This window comes from Marmota monax, unplaced genomic scaffold, assembly GCF_021218885.2.
Source record: "Marmota monax isolate L192 unplaced genomic scaffold, Marmota_monax_Labrador192_F-V1.1 WCK01_AAM20220418_F8-fsc00033, whole genome shotgun sequence".
NCBI classification, from domain to species: Eukaryota; Metazoa; Chordata; class Mammalia; order Rodentia; family Sciuridae; genus Marmota; species Marmota monax.
In genome coordinates, this window is record NW_026694282.1 from 792,501 (window position 1) to 810,894 (window position 18,394).

Here is an 18,394-nt window from a genome sequence, read left to right on the forward strand (position 1 = left end):
TCCACCCACACAATTTTAAGGAATTAGAAAAAAACAGGGGAACTACCAGAAAGTGCAAAATATGAAGAAGGCAGCTTTCAGCTCCTTCAGCATGGAGTAGAACATTCAATTCTGAGCTTTTACTATTTGAATAGCCTGCACATTAAAAAAAAAAAAAAAAAAAGTTTTCTATAGAAACCCAATTTCTTAAAGTCCAGGAAGCATGCAGCTGGTTAATGTTAACAAAAGACCTTGACAGGAACATGTAAACTATATTGAATGTCATGCTTGGGGCCTATCTGCCAGCAATATTGTAGAGTTGTTTCATTAAATGTGAATACTGTACACTGAATATGGGAAAACTTTCTGCAGCCTTCATCGTTTCACATAGTACATAGAATTTGAGTCTAGATAAAGAACATGTCCTGCTGTCACACCGCTGAAGATGTTCCTGTGCAATCTCTTTTGTTGAGTCCTTATGAAGCTACAAGTCACAAATCCAAGATTCTGCTCCCTGAGGACACGTTATGTGAGACACAGCACTATTTTCGTCTTCTGCCTATCCTGAATGCTCTGTGAAACTTAACCTTAAATACCATCATGTAACAATCACACAAACTTTTGCTAAAGGCCTTATATACTAATAAAAAGACAGTGGTGCTTCCGACATTCTGAAATGCTCTGAAAACCAACTTTTCCAATACTAAATACAACAAAATAACCTTCATAAAATATAACTTTTCTCCATTTACACTTTTTTAAAGGATTAGTATCCTATGCTTTTCAAGCACAGGAATCTGTGAAATAACTCCTAACATGGACAAATTTTTCTTTTCTAATACATAACTTAAGAGCCTGGAGAGTTTTAACTCAAGTCCAGCCTCTAAACAAGGAATATTCTTGTTTACTTTAAAAATGGAAACAACATATAGTTCCATTATAATTGTTAAAAAGTTAGCTTTACAAACATGGGAATTTTAATTTAAAAAAAAATTCTTAACAAAACTATACAGTGTACAAATTACTGTCTACAAGGTAGGCGGTTCATTAAGAAGACCTTCCGCTCTTCTTGCTACTTGCAGCTTCACAGATTCATTCACATATTTTTTAATGGAGCTGCCCACCCGAACATTACCCGATAACTATATTGCTATAATTAAGATTTTTTTATTTTTTTGCCATGTCTTTATGTACAGTCTCCTTCACTGCCTTTTATTTTATTTTTTCCTTAGACAAGCCTCAGATGCTCACGTCACTCCAGGGGAAACACGCTTCAGAGGCACTGTGAGTGGCGGGCTGCAAAGCAATGCAACGAAGGCTGGATAGTGCCACAGGCTGGTGGCTGGAGACTCCACCCTGTGGATGCCCTTGGGTGACCGCCATCCTGAAGCTCTGCAGTTCTGGGTAAGGGAGGGGCGTGCAAGACCTGCAGAAGTGGGGCCCTTCGTCAGAATATACTTCCTGGTAAGAGGAGGAGGAGGCCGAAGAATGGATTTGAGATTATATATAGTAGTATTTTTAATAGTTTCATCTCAAATGGAAACAAGAAAAAAAATCAATTTAAGGGGGGGAAAAAAGCAACACTTGCACTAGGCCTTTGTATCCAAGAGGCAAGCAGGAATACCCACAGTGCCACACTTGGTTTATCTAGAACTGCTCATTCACTGGCAAAAACGAGAGCGACTCTGCCCATAAAGAATACTGTGTGTCCTTGTGAGGTTGAGTTGTTCACCTAACAGGTCAATGATACATGAAGAGCTTGGCTGAGATGATCTGTTTCTACAGGGCAAGCATCACAGAAATGATTGGACTTCCTTTGGAACTTGCTGCTAGGATCCCGCTGTGCTATTCAGCATTTGGGCTATCAAAGTGAATGGGCTAATCAAACACAATGCTCAGGCCCATAAGCATTGTTCTAAAGTATTCATTATGAAATGATATGCTGTGAGAACAATTGACAGTTTATTTTATTAGGCCATGGCCTGGGGGGAAAGGGTCAGGGGGCTCCTCAAGACAGCCTACCTTGTATCACTGATTCTGGAAGATTCTTCCTCTCGCAAAAAATTCTCTCAACAGGACTCGGGGTGGGGTGGAGAGGGCAAAATAAAAATGGTCTCCATTTATCTTCTAGCCCTCAGGGGAAAATAAATCAAATATATATTTGAGGTACCATCTCTTTAAAAAAAATCCCATCAGTATCTAATTCATCCACAGGAAAGTTGATGTCTTAAAAGTCTATATTTGTCTCTGCTCTAGTTCTCAGTTTAACAGGGCAGGTAAAAGGGAAAAGAAGATTTTAAAATTTTTGTTCCCTAAAAACAACTTTGATTTTAATTTCTCAGTCCAAATATATTCAGAAATAGCAACCCTTCATTTACTCTTCTGGATATTAAAAAAAAAAAAAGAAAAAGTCCAAGTGCACTCCCATTCATTTGAAGTAGTAAGTCACAGGTAAATTATATTCTATTATTAATAAAATGAAGATACAGGGTAGGGAAGTGGCCGGAAAGAATATGCAGCAGCACTCCCTCCAGCTGCTTGACTGTTGTTTGTAGGAGAGAGCATATTCCTGCACTAAACCCCAAAGTGTGAAACATCCAACATCCGCTACGTGGGCATTGCAACAAATGTCTTTGCCAAATATGAGACAGGCTCATTCTTCACTGTGGATATGGAACTTTCAAGAAAAACTACCACCAACAACTAAAATAAGTTTTCTTAGGCCAATTCTGCCTCTAGGGGAATTTGTTGTGTTTTCTAGTTCTTACTATCATGTTCTTCTGAAAACCACAAATGAGTTCAGCTTGCACCCCAGGTGGGAAATTAGAGAGAGGGAACCTGTGTAAATTGAAGTTTGTCACAGTAGGCAGAACAGTTGCTTGGCAGCCCGGGCCCATCTCAGGGTGCACTGCTTCACAGCTACACTGTAAAGTGTTAAAAATCCTCCCACCCACCCCAGAATATATATATATGTATATTAAAAAAAATCCCCTGTCCATCTCTCAGTACACAAAAGGACCTCATCACACTGCAAAAATAGCAGTACCCACTTTGGTCAATTAAAACAAACAAACGAAAAAAAAAAGCATACATTATTATTTTTTTTTTTAAATCTGTGTACTTACCTATAATAACCAATACAGCTAAAAGCACTACCTACATAGGCAAAACTTGGTATTGCATAATTCGTATAAATTTGAAACCCCTCCCCCCCAAATATTAATTGGAAGATGAAAAACATGAAAGGTTAATAGAAAAAACACCAAAATACTGAAAATATTGCTGGTCGATTACAATTTTTAAGCGGCAACTATACACAGCCATGATATGCTTTATAAATGTGAGATAAAGGTATAACTGTCTAAAAAATCCATGATGTCACACATTTTTCTTCGTCTGGAGTACAAAATATTTTGTCATAAAAATGGTAAAGATTTAAAATGATAATAAATGCAGCAAAACAAGTGTAGTGATGTCACTTTTTGTGTTTTTTTGTTTTTTTATGTTTTTTTGTTTTTTAGATTTCAAGGCAAGGCACGTAATGTGGACATTATATCTTCGTGCAAATTAGGATTACTGGAAAGAGTATTTTTAATTAAAATTTAAGAGACATAGAGGCAAAATGTGTCTGCCCATGCACACTACGGATCTGTCAATACAAGAAATTTGTTGAACAAGGCTAATGTCTGAAAGCACCATGCAAGTTTTCAGCACCCTGATTACATTTATTTTCTCAAGAGTGCGTTTTTATATCCTACACCCTGGCGTTCCCAGTTTGTAAACTGTAAGCTTTACCCTTGTGACATGGATTTGCCTGCCTCTTTGTCTCTATAATGCAGATTTTATAGAACCTTTTGTACACCCTATGGGTTCTTGATGCAACCAGTAATTTTAAATAAATAAATTCTACCTCCACGGAGGCTGCAGCTAAACCAACATAAGTGCTGTGTTTTCATTCTTTTTTTTTTTTTTCCTCAAGCACACGATTTGTCTTGATTTAATGCCTTTTTAAATGCCCTCAAAAACTGAGGGGAAAATAAATTCGTTCAAAATTATTTTAAATTCTTTTTAATCCCCTCAATTTAGAGTCCAAGGGCTGAAGGACTTATAATCATGATTCCCCTTTAGATATAAATTTATAAATTGCACTTGCCTCTGTTAAGTGTTTCTTTTGTGGGGAAAATATTATATTAATTTTTACTGTTGCATGCAGAGATAACACTTCACCTACATAGAGGCATTTCTTCCATAGAGCCTTTGTGTTCAAACTGTTTTTTTTTTTTTCCTTTTTTTGTTTTTTTCTTTTTTTTTCTTTTTCTCTTTTTTTTCTTTTTTTTTTTTTTAAGATTTCAAACTGGGTTACACACTGGAAAAGGCTGGGTTAAGGGCCAAAATTTAATAAATCTGTACTGATAACTAAAGGCTACAGAGAATTTATATATATTTTTTTTAACTTTTAGAAATCAGAGTGCTTATAAAACGGCTGGCTCATGGCTCTGTCACCCAGCACCTCTGACGCCGCCTCCTAGCCTTCGTTGGTGAGATAACCAGGAATAGTGATTCCATGCGTAAACAACAAGAATACTAAACCAATAAAACTAGCTTATCATGCAAATATTAAGGCATCTAGAAAGTCAGTTAAAATATATTGTCATAGAGACAGAACATCTATTTCCCAGCGGACTTCATGTAACAAAGGCTACGTTGCAGGGGCTGCGATCTACCATCAGTGAAATATCATCGACCCTTTTAATGTCATTATAGTTTCAACCTTAAGGGAATTAGTGATTGTAAGTGCTGCAATTGCTGGTCTATCATCTTCTTTCTTCAGTTTCTTTCCTTTCTCCCTTTGTTTTGTTTTGTCCAGTCTTCCTCTTTTCCTTTTTTTTTTTTTTAATTTCTTAAAACTATTGTTGTATTTCTTTTTCCCTCAGTTGCTTGTTTCTGCTTGAAGGAAAGGTTCTCCAATTATGTTCAAACCATAATTTTGGACATTTGCCGGTAGGATGGGTGTCCTATTTGACACTTGGAAAGGAACCAAGCTAGCCCAGGTACCAGGACTGTTGAGAGGAGAAGGGTAGTAGGGAAGGAAGAAAAAACAGAAAGACAATGTTAAAATCTGCAGTGATAGTAGAAATACAAATTCCAGATGCATCAAATTAGTACTATAACTTTATTCAAAATTAATGAGATAATGAGTCTAACATGAGATAAATATGCCAATTACACATATTGTACCTACTTATACTATATGATCTATTTTTTCATGAAAAGTAAGACTAACTGTGAGTCAGAAAAACCTGGAGTAGGATACACACAATCATCAAACTGATTAAGTATTTGATCCTAAAATATTTGATCTATTTGGACATAAATAGAATGATTTTTTTTGTCCGAGAAAAAAAAGCAGCAGTCCACAGTAATACCAATATACTGTAGTTTGCCAGTTATATTACACTATCTTGTTTCACATTTATTTCACAAGCAATTCAGTACTAAGATGTGTTTCAATATTTTACCTACCTATTGTGTTGAAAAAAATTGAAAAGTGTAATGGAAAATATTTTTTCTCCCTCACAAGAGGAAAATACTTTTTCCAGGTAGTCTTATGCATAATGTGTAATTGGAAATGCTTGATTACCAAACATATCTTCATTGGAAATTGTTAGTAAAGACCAAATAGACCAAAAAAAATGGAACAGAGATTTTGTTCTCTGCAGAGCATACACTGTGAGAAATCATCGTATTAGGCCACAAAGGCCTCTATGCCTGTGTCTCCTAGTTCTAGAGCTCTCCAGTGGTTTCCTTATCCTCCTCTGTCGAAACTTATTAAGAGATAGAACCAAAGTTTTCCTTTCCATTTATGCCCTGCCTTCAACATCACCACCTCTGAGCTGCTCTGAACTGGAGGAGTGGGAAGGGTGGGGGTAGGGTGAGGTGGAGTGGTCTGTTGAAAGGATAAAGGGATGAGATTTCTGCCTCTCTCCACATCACCTCAGTTTTGACCTATGTTGGGGTTGTGAAAAAAAAAATTGCAAAACAGTTCTCTAGTTGCTACCAGCATAATCTCTCACAAAAAAAGTGTCACCACATGTAGGAAAATAACACAAGATGTGCGTACCGCAGGTTTGGGGTAAACCTAATCTGATGTATTGCTTGTTTCAATATCCAGCTTGGAACAACTGTCAGCTAAGTAACAGCTGCGTAAAAAATGATGAACCAAGAAAACATCAGACAGACAATTGCATACCCAGCTTAATCAGGGCCTGGCACTGAGACAAAATTTAAATTTCATTTAGTATCCTTTGCTTTACTTTTGCAACCATAAGGTAAGATATATGCTGTTACATAGCTTTTGATCTATATATACTCATTTGTTCATAGTTGAATTCCAAAGATACAAAAGGCTTTATGGAACATGAAGGAACAAATTTGGATTGAAATAACACTTGACATACAACTTTTTTACTCTGATGATATCTCTATGCAATATGTGACATATCACTACATGTCTAAGTAGATAATTCTGAGATACTTCAACAGAAAAAAAAAATCACAATGATCTTTTTAAATCAGGGATTTTATGATAAGTTGTCAAATTCCATGACAGCAAAGTCCATCTCTTTTTTGCTAATCATTTAGTGTAGGACCAAGAACACAGTAGATGTTCAATAACTTTTAAAATAAACAAATCAATCATTTCAAATCACATCCAATAAACATATTTTAGAGGTGTTGCCTAAGATTGTATATACTCATCAGTACATTCTGATTTGGTCCATATTCAGAGAAAATAGATATCTGATTTAATACTTGCAGGAATAATCACATTCAAGCTACAAAGGTATGTCCTCATTATCTAAAGAAAATTGTAATCTTAAAGAATAAGAATATTTTTCATTGAAGTCTTTTAAGAGACATAACCGTTTTCATTTCTCTCTTCCCACACACATTTTCAACAACGATCACTGCAGTTTGCACCATTGATTGAGAACAGCGTTACATAATGCATTCTGAAGCTCATTTTCCCCTCAACTGTGCTTCTACTGCACTTTGTACATAGTCCTATTACAGCTTATATTACTTCATTTCATAATGATCTGTTATCTGCAACATCTTACTGGCTGAAAGGTGAACTCCATAGAGAAAATGACCTAGTTTTATCTATCCTTATAGAGCCTGGCCATAGCCAATGCAAACTATTTCTTAACAAAATGAATTACAAAATAAACAAACATCCAATATTTTTAACCTGAAGTAAGAGGGCTATGTAAAAAGAAAAAGAAAAAAAACCTAGCTTAATAAACCTGGCAGCAAAATCAACAAGAATTCTAAAATAAGTGAGCTCCAAAAATTCATTTTGAGACTACATGTTTTAGGAATATAAAGTAAATTTTAATGATTGAAAATCAGTGTGAGCTGGGCCTGGTAGTGCATGCTTGTAATCCCAGCGGCTCAGGAGGCTGAGGCAGGAAGATCACGAGTTCAAAGCCAGCCTCAGCAACTTAGCCAAGTCCTAATAACTAATGAGACCCTGTTTCAAAATGAAAAATAAAACAAGGCTGGAGATGTAGTTCAGTGGTTAAGCACCACTGGGTTCAATCCCAGAAAGAAAGAGAGAAAGAGAGAGAGAAAGAAAGAGAAAGAAAGAAAGAAAGAAAGAAAGAAAGAAAGAAAGAAAGAAAGAAAGAAATCAGTGTGGTTTCTTAAAGGACAAGTCTACCAACTAATGGCAGAAAAGACAAGAATTCAGGGTCTATCTTGCAATTGATTTTTTACTCAGTTATTTAGAAGAGACATATATTAATATTCTTTAGAAAATCCTCAATAAAAATAAATTGATGGTAATCACAGGACTCTTGCTGTAGAATGTCTAACAAATTTAATTTAAATGTTTATTTAAACCTTCTAAACCTCCCATCCTACATTATGACCATATCAAAATTGCAGTGTGTAATATATTTGTCAATACTGTTTATGAACCTTTGGGGGGAAATAAATCTCAAACATTAACACTGTGCAGACCCCATATATGAGTTTTACAAGCCTCTTATTGCCAATCTGTAGGTTAAGTTCAGAACTATAAGGCACAGACATTTTTTAGAGCTTTTTCGGCAGTCCCATTGAAAAAAGGCCTGGTAAGACTAATTCAAAGCCCAGGATAACAATGCAAAGAAAAATATTTTATTCACCAAAATAATCTAGATCATTTAATTTCAAAAGCACAATGCCTAAAATTGCATATTCAAGTAAAAATGTAGCAGTGCTTCTTACACATTTGATGCTGTCCCTATGTACAAATTAATGCAAATAGTCATATGTATGAATAAAATAAACACACATATTTTTACACAAATTAGTTACATGTAAGTTATATGTAATTTATGGTGGAATAAGAATTATATGAAAAATCATATGTTCAATTCAACAATCTGTAATCTACCTAGCTACCTAGAAAGAGTCATGAGAATCTAACTCTGAAAGGAGGTTGAATGCAGCTACTTCATTGATATGTCTTCAAGCTTGCATTTACTTTATTATCATTAATTCTCCAAAGTCAAATCATCTTTCTTTGGGCAAACTAAAGATGAACACATTTGAAAGTTGAGAGAACATCTATATATATATATATATATATATATATATATATATATATATATATACTGGCCATGACCACTAAAAAAAGAAAAAGAAGAAGGAAGTGGAGGAGGAAAAGGAAGGGAGAAAGAGAAGAAGAAGCGGGGAGAAGAGAGTGTAAGTACTATGTGAAAAGTCAGGCATTACAAAAAAAAAAAAAAAAAAGCACAAAGTATTTTAATACAAAGTGCAACTCACCCTACTGATTTCTACTCTCTCTATACGAGATACTTCATTATAAACAAAATATATAAAAGCTAAATCAAAATTCAAAAATTCAAAAATAAAATGTCTCATCTCATTGAGAATATTTTCACATGATTTTGAACAAATGTATGATATAGCTCCTCCACAGAGAGGGAAGAGGAAACAAATTATTTTGACCTTGAGAATATTAGTTGTGGGAGATAGCCCTGCTTCTTTTATACTGATAAGACTACCCCTGGAGCAATGTGCTTCTTGGCATCACTCTTCAAGAGAAACGGACTCAATGGTGTTGCTTTATTAAAGTAACAGTTTAAGGGCAACAGGGAAGACAGGACAGTGGAATCAGAAAAAAATTCAGACTTCCTCTGTAAGATTCACATGGATAAAATGAGCACAAAGGGGGAAATTTCCCCAGGACAACCATGCTGAATACCACTAAGAGCAAGGTGACATCTTTGGTGTTTTACATATGCTATGTCACTTCCCTCTCTCAATGAACTCTTGAAATGGCCACAATTTTCCCCATTTCACTAAGGAAACTGAGGCAAGTTGTTCAGTCTCCGCTAGTCCTCAGATATAATAAATCTGATTCCCATGGCCATTTCACTATAATATATTGCCTTCTTAGAAAGTCAGATGTTGCTAGGAATGAGCACTTGCCTAGCATGTTTGAGGCCCTGAATCAGATGTTGACCCAACATTAGAAAGAGCTTTTAACAATTTTCTGAAGGTAAAATATATTTACTTCAGTATACAACGAGTTTCCAAGACTCCACCCAAGCTGAATCATAACCTCGCTAATATTGAAGAAGAGAGACTTGTGCACTGAATATGTGGTTGGGCAGGTGCCGCAGTCTGGCTGGGCACAAATCACGAGCCACTCAAGCAGGAACAAACTTTATTTCCAAACTCCAGCACACTCCCCGGAAACTCTCCTGAACGCCACCCACGGGGCTCCTCCAGGAACACACCACACACCAACTGGAACTCCCACCACCCAACGGGAACTCTTCAGGAATCCCCGCGAGAGCTCAACCGGAACTCAATGGGAACTCTGTGAGAACTCAAAAGTCATCATCTTAATGGCTCGCTGGCAACCACTACTTCTGGCAAAAATGCCATGCGTCATCCTGACTCGGCTGTGGCCCTCAACAGGCAGGATGGCAAAGCACTCTGAAATTCTATGAACCTGTTTCCTTTAGAAACAAATGTAGTTGAAGTTTTCTAGGGTAACACTATAATCAGGACTAAGAGAGAGGAAGGTACCCACTTCTCCCTTTAAAAATGATACACTATTTACATATTTTTTAGCCTAGGAAATTTGGATAAAATAGTTGTTCTTTGCATCTAAGGAATCCATGAACTTTTATCTTTCAATGAAAGAGAGAAAATTGTTCTCTGCAGCCAAATCAACATTTGATGGTTATGTTTGTTTTTTTTTTTAATGTGTCCTGTGACTGAGTCTTTGAGGCCAAAAAGGATTGGTCTATTAGCTTTTAACATTCTAACCCATGAAGAACCACAGAGTACCAAATAAACATATTAAGTCCTTAAGTTGAATCAGGAACCAAAGTGAAAAATTTCATCTTTTCTATTAGTTTTAGGTGATTAAAACAAAAAGAGCTACTTGAAAACTGGCAAAATTCATTTATTACTAGTACATGTTTATTTGATAATGAATTGGACATTCCATTTGTTAGACAACTTATAAAATGTCAGAATATCCAATACATTAGTACTTTTCAGAAGAATAGCAATATTATCCTTTCGGGTTTTGTATACTACATTTACTTCAAAAACAATAAGTGCTCTTTCAAGAAGCTTAAAAAATACTAAGAAATGAAGCACCAAGAATTGAAAATATTCATATAACCTCAACTGTACCAATAGCCATGTTATTTATAAATAGTGATAAAATAAAAATGGTCTGGAAAGCATGAGGAATGTATAAAATAGATATCTTAACAGAATCTGCCTTTAGTTCTTTTGTACCAGTTTCAGATAATCTCCAAGACTGAAGGGTTTTTTTTTTTTGTTTTTGTTTTTTTTTTGTTTTTTTAGTATTTTTTCCTAAACACTCTAATTCTTGACACAATATTAATATACAGGTTTTAGCATCTCTCCCAAAATAATTTTCCCTATTGATTGCTAAAGGCATGTCTGGAAAAATTAGGTATGGTGTGTCAGGTAAATATTCATTAAGTTAAAAATCATGTTGTCCTTGATTGTATATGTGTGCATTTGCTGTGGCTGCTTCCTTTAATAGAATATAAAGGCAAATCATGTCTTTGTGAAAAAAATGCTCACTCAGACCAGTGGAAGAAATAAATGGGTAGCATTTAAGTTGAACCTATTAATGTTGCTTTAGAACAAAGATAATAAATATAATAAATATACCAGTGGCTAGCACTTAGATACTGGTTATTATTTGCCAGGCTCTGTTTTATGTGATTGACCTACTTAAAGCTTTTAATCCCCACAGAAAACCTAGGAGAAAGTGTCTTTATCTGTTATTTTAGAGATGAGGAAACTGAGCTAAGAAGTTAAGCATCTTGCCCAGCTTATATTGCCACTGTGTTGTGTAAGCCAGGATTTTCCCTCTAGCAGTGTGGATTTAGGATCCATGCTCTTAACCTATACATTTCACTTCAGCTGCGTCTTTTGTGAAATACACTTTCTTTAAAAAAAAGGGAAAAAAAGAAAAACTGGATAATAGTTTATATTACAACTGATTTTTTTAAGAGTCAATAAACAAAGGTCCATATTACTTAGACACACTGAAATTTCCATAGAAGTATAACTCTTGCCCAAACTTCAGCATAAATAACTGTATTTTATCCATCTAATCCCTGTTGCTTTTCAGTTGAAAGAAATATGTGTCTTTCTTTTATGGATGTACAAATATGTATGTCAATAATTTGCTTTCGATTCCTTTTCAGACCAGGCCAGACTGAAAGCAAACATTACAAAGGGCTTATATAGACCTTAGGTTCCTTCGATTTATTTTTCCCATTTTTAAGGATCATTATTGCCATCTGAATGATCCTATTTGCATGCAAGATGATTTCTAATGATTATTACTATTTGTAATAATCTGTATCAGAAAGCTCCCTGGCTAGCTCTTACCTGATCTGCAAAGTACTCTTGTGGGCTCTCTGGGAAACACCAAATATCATAAACTGCAGGTGGCTCATGGAATTATTCTAACTACAAGCAATAGCACTTTCATAGTAATGAAAGAGAAATGTATTTGTTTCTTAACTAAGTAGGTAAATAGCCTTCTTTATTGCTACTCCTTGGGGACCAACAGTTTTGAAAATAACATCAAAACAGTAAGCCATCAAACCTCATTAGTTTATATTCAATTATTTCAGATGTCTTTTGGTACTGCGGCATGCTAAATTGAGGGTTAACTTTACCATGCTTGAGTGCTAGCATGTTCTAAGTAAAATAATGGCACATTCCAGTGAAATATTTAATCTAATGAAGAGGACAAGGTAAGAAAAGCCCTCACGTATGGGACCATTACAACTAAGTATTAAATTACTATACTTTTTCAGTAAAAAGCTCTACATAATCCTAAAAGATCCTTCAACAAGGCAATCTATACCCTTAAAAGTAACAAAAGTCTATTTCCTTAGAAAGTTTAATTTAAACAATAATAAGAAAAAGTTCTTTCCCTCAATAGGGCAAATTAAGTAGATTTAAAAAAATTTATCTTTTCCCTTTTTTAGAGCTGAAAGTGAAAGGTGGAGAATTAATATGAAGACAACTAATAAATAAGATACAGCACACACATGCACACATATACAGCAACTTATGAAGCTGTGGAAAGTCAGGCTTACAGTAGTAATTTTATCTCCTCCTACAGATATGCGACAGTGGAGAAGCCCACATGTTGATTTCCAGCCTCCTTCTCTAGTCTGTATTCCTCTCCACCCCTAGGCTCCTTTTCAAAGCTATTGTTATAAGTGCTACTTGCTCCTCTTATTTGCATATGTGATTCTTCAACAGCAGACAAAATTCTCTACAAAAATGGTGCTTCAACATAGTGCCTTTCACTACAGAAAATCATCCAAGGCATACTAAGTTAAATGGAAATATAAGTTTTATGCAAAAGCAAAAAGTGATTATTTCACAAATGATTTTTATTTCAAAGCAAGAATCAGCATTACTTGCCCAATTTCACCTCTAAGGGATAGAACTTATTGGTATCAGAATTCTGAAATAAAGTTACCAAGGATTAAGAAACTGAATGCTTTTTGATAGTGTGCCTTTTACTCTGTTCATATGTGCAGAGATCTTCCTTGTAAAACAAAGTGAACAAGCCTAACTTTCGACAATTTCTGACTATTCCACCTTTGTGTTTTTCAATTTCTCAAACGTCAATGGGCTTTTGCCTTTTCTTTTATAATTCATGCTGTTTATTATATTTATTCACTCATGAGCTTTGTTATTTAAATACCACTAAAAATTCACAATACACCTACTCACAGCTCTAGTAAACACGAGGTTCAAAAAAGGTAAACTAATAAATGGTGCATTGGCTGCTGAAGGAGCTCGTTCCTCGGGGACGAAGAGTGAGAATACAGCACTTTATGTAAAACATCTTCACGTAAGGTAGGTGTTTGATAGACTTCCTATTGTTGCAAAGGGTTAATCAGAAAGGTTTACATTTGGGAGTGCTGTGAATCATGCTCCTCCCTCTCCAGTAGCGCTGCCAAAAATCATCTGACAGGAAACGTAAGATTAAGTTTGTCCTACCTAAGCGAACAAAGAGTGCTCTGAACAGGCCACCGGTTTACTGCAGAGCGGGAACTTTTCTAATCCTGCTGGAATCTGCAGTGCTGCTCAGAAAATATCACGGAAAAAGTTGTTTTCTTTCCTCTAACATCTTGTCTCTGGATCATCTCATTTTGGTCACACTGCCGATCCTGCTGCTTCTCCCATAAAGGTTAACTTAAAGCTCCAAACATAATCATGTGGAAAATGGACATTATTGATTCCTATGGCCCATTGTTCCCCCATCCTAAGTCCCTGAAGTTCAAGTTCAATCTGGAATTACATCATGTCTGGTTTCTCCTGGTTACCAGACGGCTTGAGACGTGACCACAGCTACAGAAAAAACAAACAGCCTTCTTCACGCTTCGGCTCCCCTATCAATTCAAACGTAAACTTTTTTTCTTTCTCTCAAGTATGCTTCAAGTATGGAGCATGGTTAATTTAGAGATTAAGTTCCAAATTAGATTATCTAATGGCATCTTAATGGATTGCTGACCCATTTCCTGTGGGATGGCAGCAGGCAAGTCTGGCTGGAATACAATTAATTTCTTAGGAAGTGTTCTGAAGAGTTTGCCTAGATAAAAAGGAAATGTCGTATTGCACAAATCTTTCTTTATAAATGGGCAAAGTTAGGCAAAAACTACAACAAATCCCAATGTATTTTTCAACAGCCAGATCAGAGACATTGTGTGTTTGTGAAAACCGTATCAAGATCATTTTTAAGAATGGTAACCTTTCTAGTTTTTTATTTCATAACAGGTGCAAATAATTTTGATGAGAATAGAAAGGAATTCCTTTCAAGAGAATGTTCAAATGGGGAGAGCAATACTGGTTAGCAGCCCTGTTAGCAAAAAATGATCATGTGAAATTTTGGCTTTTTCAATTTTCTGCCTTGAACCAAAGTTTCTTCCATTCATCTATCTTATCAGCATTTCTATCATGGTCCCAGAATGGTGCTAGGGGCCCAGGATGTGTATAAAAAGTTGTACATTCTGAACACACTTTAGAGCTAACAGCTGAAAAGGAAACTCAGCACTCTGAGAATAAAGCTCCCCCCAGGAACTCCAGGAACAACCCAGCTGTTGTACTATAGTTATGTGTCAAGATAACAAACTGAGAGCAGGAAATGCTAACCTAGTCAATTCTCGAGGATGGCCTAAGTGTAATGTTGAAACAAAAGTTAACTCTTAATTCCACCTAAGAACAGGCCATGTATTGCCACTACCCCACACATGCCACAAATCTGTGGATATAGCCACACTTATATCCACACATACACACTTATGCATAGATATATCCATACATTTATGTGCATATGAACATACAATTGCAACCCAATATTGAGAATTATTTTTGCTTAAATATTCCTTCTTAAGCCTTTTGAGAGCATACATTTTACCAAGAAAATGTTATGGACAAGGGCCATGTTATGCAAAGAAAGTTTTATATATATATATGAAATGAACACTGTTATTCCTTCCTTTTTGCCCTCTCTTTCCTGGCCAACCAGATCCAAATACCCTTTACTGGCTGCTAAATTTCTCTTGGGAAATCAAGCAACTCTCTAGAATTGCAGTAATAAACGACAATTTCTTACAAAAACATGTGTAAAGTAACTACAAAATGAAGTATTGAACTCATGGAAAGGAACTGCTAACACATGTAACACGGAAAAGAGCTGATAAAAATCTCTTTGGTGCCATTCAATTATGGCATCGGCAGAGACACAAAAATCCTTCCAATTATTTTAGTAAAATCTTCATTTATTCATTATTTCAGAGGCTGAGCAAATGGTTTGTGTAAACATATCCTTCAGTAACACGCGCATGTTTATTTTAGCCATCTGAAGGCTTCTTCCATGTTTATATAAGCCATCAGACACATACAACCCTCACTTGTGGCTTTGCGTCTTCTTGAAAAGGGTGAAGGGGGAGAAGGGAGAATGAAACAATAAATCCAGTTTCTCTTTTGCATAAAGCACTCCCTCCAATGTTTTAAAATAACTTATGTTTATATTATTCTTGGATTGTCCTTCAGCTTTCTTTTTTATTCAATTATATTGCTCTTTCATATTCAATAGTACAAGTAAAGTTCTGCTTATAGTTTCAAGAAAGAAAGCCAGTTAGAGAGTACCTGCTGTATGTGTTTACGCCCACAGAATGCACATATGCAAAAAGAAAGTGTTTTGTCCACATAGAACAAAGCACAGAAGGATCTGTGCCTATCACAGACACATCAGTGCCTAGCTTGAGCAAATCTGGCACCTATGACCCTCCCAGGAGTGGAACCCATTCTCATTCTCACTGACATGGAAGTGAGACAGATTTTCATCAACATTTTATTCTGTGTTAATGGCAGTTAACTGAGCTCTCAAGGTACAAGCAGCTCCTTAGCTCAAGACCACACAAACACACATGCACACACACACACACACACACAGAAAAATGGCTCACAGAATTCTAAGGTCAAAACAACAAAACACCTTCAGGCTGCACCCTAGGAAGGCAGTGAAAACTTTCCAAAAGTCAGCTCTGGTTCCTTAGGGAATGTTTACAGCCTGAGGTAGGGTGGGGAAGGCCAGAGGAACACTTCCAGCTTTGATTATACTACTTACACAGCTTCCTAGACCCTGCCATTTTCATTCCCAAAACGGAGCTGCATTAAATGACATGCAAACACCTCAAAAGGGTAACTGGCATGAAGCTGAAGAGAAGGCAATCATGAACTAGTGAGATGGCAGCAAACAACAGACAATTCAAACGGCACCAAACCACATGGAAACACTACAAAGTCTCCAGGGATTGCCTTTGTTAAAAACAAAAAGCAACACCCACAACAAAAATAACCCATGGTATCTTCTCTATTCCATCATGCCAGAGCTAAATTATTTAATTCTCTGGTTGACCATATCTACATTTGTTGTATATTTTCACCCTATTGAGATGATTGCAAAACTGTAGCTATGCCCACAAGATTTTAAATATCTATGATCTGCCTTAAAAATGGTAGTTCCAGGGGGTTGGGGTTGTAGCTGGGTGGTAGAGCACTTGCCTAGCATGGATGAGCACTGGGTTCAATTCTCAGCATTGCATATAAATATATAAAATAAAAGTCCATCAATAACTAAAAAATAAGTAAATATATATAGAAATATATATATTATACACACACACATGTATATATATTTAAGTGGTAGTTCTACAGGAACTGAGAGTATAGCTCTGTGGTTTAGCACTTGCCTAAGATGCATGATGCCCTGGGTTCCATCCCTAGCATTGAAAAAAAAAATAGTAGTAGGGTTATAGTTATTATTTCCCTTTGCAATATTATATCTAGAAGAAAGAAAACCCATTAAGTTTTAAAAATAACTATAGGATGGGCTGGGATTGTGGCTCAGCGGTAGAGCGCTCACCTAGCATGTGCAAGGTTCTGGGTTCCATCCTCAGCACCACATTAAAAATAAATAAAATAAAGATATTTTTAAAAAATCTATAGGGCACAAATTATAAATTACACATAAAGACACCAAAGCCACAGACATGGCGTATTTGTGTTATAAAATATGGACTGTGTCCATATTTGAAAAAGGTAACAAAACAAAGTGAATTGCTGTCTCGTTTGAGTATATTTATCCTAAACTGCCTGATACTTAGATTTTAAGAACTGTGGGTGTCTTGTCCATCACAGTGTTTAAGATAGCCCCACACAGAGATGCAATAAATCCCTGTAGAATGTATAAGCAAGACGCCCGCCATCACCAATTACGCGCTTTCTGAGTCACCACAAAAAGGGAAGAAACAAACCCAAAACTGCCTGCTTAAGACTGTATGAATCACTAAAGGCCATTCTACACACCATCATCTACTAACCCAAAGAAAACCTACTATTTTTGAGACGGGGAAACAAAAAAAGAAATATTAATTCTGAATTGTTTTCTATGACCTGAAACCGATTACCATATCAATTTTTCACCAAGAAGAGGCTTTGTGAAATGAACAATACCCCCCTCAGAGCTGAGTTTAGTTATTGTATTCATTCACTCCACATACGTGTGCTCTGATTCACTGTCCACTCACCTTTTCTTTTGGGGGGATATCAGCTTTGATTCAAAAAATTATGAGGAATTAGGTGAAATTTTACATCTTTATTGGATTTAATGTATTTCTGAGATGCTATCCAATTGTAGATTAAGTAAATGCCAATAAGTTATCCACAGATTTGGAAGTTCAGACAACTATAGGAACACTTACAAACATAAGTACATTTCATCTGACTTGAAATTCATATATATATATATATATATCAAGCTTGTATGTAGACAGGAGCCATTTTGCTAATTGATGGGCAGATAATGGAATACAGGGAGGTTTTTTTTTAATAAAACAAAATGCAAACAATGTGTTATCAAACCTAATTAAGTTAACTTTTAAAAGTTTATTAATTCAGATTTTTTAATAATATACTTTTATTAAATGTAATTAACACTATTAGTCATTAAGACTATTTAAATAAGATACTTCCACTGAGTTTATCATCTTTTTTGTAACTATATATATATTTTTTTTCCAAAAGGAAGAATAACACAAGCTTTTGGGCAGGATCATAATAGGTAAAAATGTATCTATTTTTAAATTTGATGGTTTGTCACTCTTCAAAAAGTAAAAGTCCTACTGTAATCATTTAGATATTGAATTACTAAAAAGCCATCAAATGTTTTTGAAAAACAATAAAAATAATTTTCTTAATTTTTATCTGAGCAAATGCAGACATTTAATCTGACTCAAACATT

General features: G+C 35.6%; 1 protein-coding gene across 8 annotated transcripts in view; it reads right to left on the reverse strand.

Moving 5' to 3' along the window:
• Positions 1–18,394, reverse strand: part of Nfib (nuclear factor I B) — a 232,559-nt gene that overhangs the window by 1,470 nt on the left and 212,695 nt on the right. For all 8 annotated transcript variants that reach the window (XM_058586341.1, XM_046467294.2, XM_046467293.2 and 5 more), the window contains one exon: positions 1–5,039. This exon is cut by the window's left edge and continues 1,470 nt beyond it. In XM_058586341.1, the coding sequence (XP_058442324.1) occupies positions 4,910–5,039 (130 nt within the window). In that variant the 3' untranslated portion in view covers positions 1–4,909. The remainder of the gene's footprint in view (positions 5,040–18,394) is intronic.